The 6,000-nt window shown below is 47.6% G+C and overlaps 1 protein-coding gene across 1 annotated transcript; it reads left to right on the top strand.

Moving 5' to 3' along the window:
- The first annotated feature begins 796 nt into the window (after positions 1-796).
- NDUFB4 (NADH:ubiquinone oxidoreductase subunit B4) lies at positions 797-3,045 on the top strand. The gene is made up of 3 exons (XM_057415990.1): positions 797-1,010; positions 1,232-1,378; positions 2,930-3,045. The coding sequence occupies exons 1-3, from the start codon at positions 810-812 to the stop codon at positions 2,987-2,989; spliced, it is 408 nt and encodes a 135-aa protein (XP_057271973.1). The 5' UTR covers positions 797-809; the 3' UTR covers positions 2,990-3,045.
- Positions 3,046-6,000: the final 2,955 nt, after the last annotated feature.

Genomic DNA, 6,000 nt, shown 5'->3' with positions numbered 1-6,000 from the left:
CCTATCCGTAGAGTTTGTCAGGGTGTTGAGCCACCACATGGTAACCCTGAAGGTCCTCTGGTGGCTTATCCAATGAGCTCAGCCTCGGTTAGCACATCAAAGAGGTGATTTCACAGAATCCCAGACTGGTTTGGATTGGAAGGGACCTCAAAGCTCATCCGGTTCCAACCCCCTGCCACGGGCAGGGACACCTTCCACTAGACCAGGCTGCTCCAAGCCCCTTTGTCCAACCTGGCCTTGAACACTGCCAGGGATGGGGCAGCCACAGTTTCTCTGGGCACCAGCGCCTCAGCACCCTCACAGGGAAGAGCTTCTACCTAAGAGCTCATCTCAGCCTCCCCTCTGGCAGGTTAAAGCCATTCCCCCCCGTCCTGTCACTACAGGCCCTGGTCCAGAGTCCCTTTCCAGGTTTCCTTTAAGCACTGGGAGCTGCTCTAAGGTCTCCCATTGAGGAGCCGTCTCTCCTCCAGGCTGAACCAGCCCAGCTGAGAGATCAAATATTTTGTGTCGGCGTGCACGGTTTAGGGCTGTGACAGAGATCTCAGCGATGACCACCCCGCTATCCCCAGGGCTGCACAACGCCCCTGACAGACCTCAGCTCTGCCTCGGAGCTCCGGCTCCTCCCAAAGCGGAGGGGCCCGGCCCCTTAACCTCCTGGCGTCAGGAAGGCACCAACCTCCCATGGCGGCCCCCCCCTTTCCCAGGCGCTGCTGAGGGGGTGATCAGCACCCCCGGCCGCCAGGGGGCGGTGTCGGCCGCGCAGGCCGGAGCGGGGAGAGGCGGGTCTCTCCCGGCGCCGTGTGTCCAAGATGGCGTCGGAGGCGCCTGTGACCGCCGCCGAGCGCTACCGGCCCAACCGCTTCGTCTCGCTGCCGGCCGAGCTCGACCGCAACACCTTCGACGTGTCGCCGGAGAGCCGCCGTGCTGAGGCCGAGCGCTTAGCTATCCGCGCCCGGCTCAAGCGGCAGTACCAGCTGCAGCTGAACAACCCCAACCGTCCGCCAGTCATCGTGAGTGGGGACGGGGCCGCGGGGACAGGGAAACGCGGGGCTTGTCCGCAGCGCCCGGTGTCTTGGGCATGGTGCCGTGCGGGCGGGGCGCTGCTCTGTCCTCCCCGTGACCTTGGTGTCCTTCCCGGCCTGGCTTTGCAGGCCCCAGCGGCGGGGGAAGGGGCTGCGCGGAGGTGAGCAGGGGCCCTGAGGCCTCACTGTGGGGTTTGTTTCCAACCCAGGAAAACCCTGCCCTGACCCGCTGGGTCTACGCCCGGACGCACAATGTGTACCCTACCTTCCGCCCGACACCGAAGACGTCCTTCCTAGGGCTTGTTTTTGGCCTAGGCCCTCTCCTCTTCTGGGCTGCTGTCTTCAAGTTTGAAAGGGTGAGTTGGCGATGTGAACGTCCCAGTGTAAAGTGAAGATCTGCTTGGAGACTGAATGGATGGAATCCTCTTGCACCTGAGGATGATTAATACCGTTAAAGTAATGAGGGAGGGAAGGTTGCTACTGAGCCTGCTGTCTCAAAGCCTCAGAACTGGTTGCAAAGTCCTGTAGTGCTGAGAGCCCTCTATTGTACCCTGGGGTATGGCCAGTCACAGTTTCCCTGATTAAGATATTTTGCTACAATAAAGCTCTCTCTAGCAGTGACAGTACAAATTAATCATAAAATACCATTCTTTTCAGCTGTTGACATGCAGTAGCTATGCTTTCTAAAATAAATAAATAGGGAGCTTATGGATAACAGACCTCTCAGTGTCTCTGTAAATGCTTGACCATTTCTCTAAACTCACAAAGCAAATGGGGAGGAGTACTTGTGCTGATTACAGTGCCTCATCTCAGCAGCATGGTTAAGATGTTAAGGTTTATCTCACTTCTGGTCTAACTCCTGAAATGCAGACTTCAAAATCTGAGCAATTCTGAAAAAAACTCATCTACATACATACATAAGAAAACGCTGTGTAATGGGCAGACAGTGGCTGTGTTCACTAGTGAATCTGTGGCTGTTTCACTCTTTTGCACAAAAGTAGCATTTTTAGATCAAGTCATACACCAGAAAGCACAAACATTAATTAAAATGAATAGAATATTTGTAGGGAACGTTGTTTGCTAGGATGGATCAAAAATGCAGGTTTTAGGAAATACAGCATGTTGATAGAAATGTTATTGAGACTTCAGCATCTCCACAGTATTTTGTCATGGTGGTTTGGTTTTGTATGTGAAGCCACAGCTGGGCTTAGCCACCAAGTGTGGCTTAGCTTGTGAGTGCTTGACAATAAACCTGTGTGGGTGAAATCCAGCCATAATTGCCTGGGAATATTTAAGATGAACTCTTCAATCTAGTCCCAAGAAAAAATTGTTTTCCGTTATTCCAGTTCCTTTACTGATGTTTGGGTTTTTTTGTGGTGGTGTGTAAAGTACAGTATCTGTAGTGTCTGTGTACTGTAACAATACTTGTCAGCAAAGTCTGTGACTGCAGGGTGAGATACAAATGGGCTGAATGTTAACACAGGTATATTTGGGCAAGTTACTACAAAGTTTCTTTGTAACTGGATTGCTCAGGCGGAAGGAGGAGGTAAAGACTATGTATAAATTCCCTGCGACACAACTAGTTAGTTAGGTGAAAAATACATCCGAAGGAATTGGTCTCTGCTGGCCTGCGAGAGTGGCTGGATTTGCAGAGATGTCAATCTGAGCACGTCTTCTGTAGCTCAGAAGCTAGGTGAAGCTAAATGCCTTGTTCTTTTTCACTTTTTAACCTCATCAGCTGTTAAGTTTGTGCTTATAGAATCATTTAGGCTGGAAAAGACCCCTAAGATCACATATGATGCCATCTTCCTATAGTCCATGCTGAAATACTAGAACTGCTTTTCTCTTATCCCAGGTTGATTAAAACTTCTTTAATAGGATGCTGATGAATGTTCTTTCTTCCACAGGATCACAGAGAGAAGCTTATCAAGGAAGGTAAATACGAGCGACCGTTCAGTTTATTTTAAGCTCCTGGAACTGCAGTGCTGCTGATGGCATATAAATAAAATAAGATGTATTGTTACTTGCTGATGTTTCTCCTTCATAAGAATAAATCTTAACAGCTTGTTGGTTGTCTTGCATCTATAACAGTTACTGAAAGTGCAGAAATGCAGGATCTGTATATCTAACACAGATAGATACAGAGTGCCCTGAACAAAACCACTGTACTCCTTTGGTCTACATACAGAGGCCTCTTAAACTGTGGAAGTTGCTGCTGTCAGAGCAGCACAAGCTGAAATATTAAGCAGGCCCAGAGCAGTTCCTACAGAACTGCTGCTGGCTTACTAGGTATGTATTCTTGGCATCAGTTTAACTGTAGTTTGCCCTCATCGGATAATAGGCAAGTTCTGTGGTAATCTTTAGTAACTTCAGGAGCCTTCCTAACTGCTCTTAATAAGTTTTTCTTTTCCCTAATAAAAAGCAAGCCTAAACCATGTCTTTCTTGCAGTAAACTTTGGGATAAAATTATCATAGCAGACTTGGAAATAACAAGCTGGATGATGTCATGCTCTAGGTGACTGGCATTTCCACTGTCATTCCTGTGAGTGGGAGACAAGTAATGATAAGGATTTTTATTTTTGACACTGATTCACTACAGAAGAGTTCCATTTCATCCCTGAAAATGGGCCATGATTAAAAAATCCAAGCATAGCTAAACCTTGTGCCCACAAAGGTGCCTTCTCTGCTTCTTTTTATAAGAACAAAGGTTGTTTCTGCCTAAAGTCAACTGGTAGAAGGGGCTTTGGAATTGTTACTGTCAAAGTACCGGAACATGAATGCAAGGAAAAGATTTTTAACCCAGACTTTTCACATGGCCTGTAGGAGCTATCAATGGTCCAACCAACCATCATTCGTTAAGACATTGCACAGGTTTTTTCTCAGATGTTGAGGTCAATGCCAAGATCTCAGTCTGATGCAAAAGTTGAAACCTTCCCTCTGTTTGCTGGGAAAGCAGCCTGTGTGAAGTCAGCAAAAGCAGCTCTACCACGTCCCTTGCTGTATGATTAAGATGTAGATACTGGCTGTTTGAAGTCCCTCTCCATCAGAATGAGTTGATGAGTTTTTTCATGTAACCACAAAATGCTTGAGGTGGTAAGGGACATTTTGGGCATTACCTGGTCCAAGACCCTGCTTAACGAGAGACCCCTAAAGTAGGTTGCCCAGGACAGTGTGCAAATGGCTTTTGAGTATCTCCAAGGATGGAGACTATGCAACCTCTCTGTACAGCCTGTGCTGGTGCTTGGTCACCCTCACAGTAAAAAAAGGGGGTTTTGTTTCTTTGTTTCCTGCTGCAGCTCTTCCCTTTCCTGTCTGGCACATCAGATGCTCAGACTGTGAGGAGCTTGGGACTAAGGTTTTGCAGCAGCTGTACAAGGCCATGGCCTGCTTTTGCAATCCCATGTGTGTTCCCAGCAACCCTCTTATATCTGTCCTCGTGGCTTTTTCTTCTGCTCACTTAACTAAAGCAAACCCAGATTGTTCTCTCTGCAGAACAGCTTCTAAAAGACTGTCACAAATGATATTAAGGTTTCTGCTGTGGGTCAGTGCGGAGAGGCATCAGCGCATGGAGAAAGTGGTATTTAGGGAAAGAAGTAATTGCTTGTCTGAGCATGCTATATTAACTGTCTTCCTGCTGCCACAAAATAATTTGATCTCCCAGGACCCATTTCCTCAGCTAATTGGAACTTGAGTTGCCACACATGTAAACTCTCCCTCACAGCTGTATTTGTTTCAGGCCAGCTGAGCAAATGGTTCAGAATGGGTTGTAGATGAGAGCAGTGCCATTAGTCGTTTAGGCCAGCCTTGGACTGATGCTTGTGGCACCTGCCACAGCCCTTCCCTTTGCCATCGCAAGTGTCTGATGCTATGTCCCTGCAGATTTGAGTGTGGTGCTTGGGGAAAGGCTGCCCTACTTTTCTCTCTTGTTCTTTGCAGAACTCTCCGAGCTGCTTTTCTTGCAAGTAACAAATGTGTGATTCTACTGGAGGTGGGGTTGGTTGAGGCAGTGGTGCAGAGTGTGTAGAGGAAGGAGGGGGGAGTTTCCCTTCAGAAATGTAGGGTGAAGACAGGAGAGTGAATGTGCCTTGTGGAATTTTACCCTTGACTTGATGTGTTACCACCCATTTCTGCTTCAGTGATGAATGCATAGCAAGAGAAACTCGAGCCTGCAGGTCACTGGATGATAGTTTAGGTCCCAAACAAGAAACAAGCTTTTCCCCACTGCCTGTGAAATTTTCAGACCTCATTGAGCCCTGGATCAGTCTGATTAAATCAACTTCTCCAGCAAATTGATTCTTCTGGATGTTCTTTTCTGAACTGGCTATTTTAGAGTAAACATCTCCCTGTAGATTTTATATTATAATACTTTGCTCAAAGCTGATACTCCCCCCCACCAAGGATCTGGTGCAGATCCAAAACTGATGATGGGTATAACTGAAGTTAGGAGTCGCAGCTCTGTTTTTCTTTCTCTTTTGGAAAACTGAGGATTGTTTGTCTTGGGAAGTAAGAAACATAGATCTTGCTGGCACCAAGCTTATTAACTGTTTACATGGGTATGTGCTAAAGTGTAGGTGTGAGGTTTGGGGTGCCTGGGCTGTGCCCCTGGTTCCCACTGTATTTGGGGCTTCACTTTCTGCATTGACCCTGTGGAACTTGTCACCTGGGAATAAGGCTTGCATACCACAATGAATGTTGAGGTCCTTTGTGATGTTGTCTGCACTTGAGCTTTCTTCAGGGTGCCAGGAACAAATGCCTGGACTGGCCAGACAAGCCCTTTCACATTTGCTGTGCTGCAAATCAGAACTTTGAGTAGGGAGAGATATTTGACAAGTACCGACAAACAAGTCAATGTTGAAGGATGGCTGGAGCGTGGGATTGGAAAGGAAACTTTCCCTCAGCAGTGAAGTGTTTTGGATTCTCCCACCTTTTCTAATTTGCAGTCTACTTTTCTGACAATCAAAGTCTTCCCTTGGCAGCT

Source organism: Pezoporus wallicus, unplaced genomic scaffold, assembly GCF_028554395.1.
Source record: "Pezoporus wallicus isolate ANWC-B61680 ecotype Strahan unplaced genomic scaffold, APGP_CSIRO_Pwel_v1 contig_6814, whole genome shotgun sequence".
In the NCBI taxonomy this organism is placed as follows: domain Eukaryota; kingdom Metazoa; phylum Chordata; class Aves; order Psittaciformes; family Psittacidae; genus Pezoporus; species Pezoporus wallicus.
Note: the sequence above shows the minus strand (reverse complement) of the source record. Positions and strands in the feature narration are given on the sequence as shown.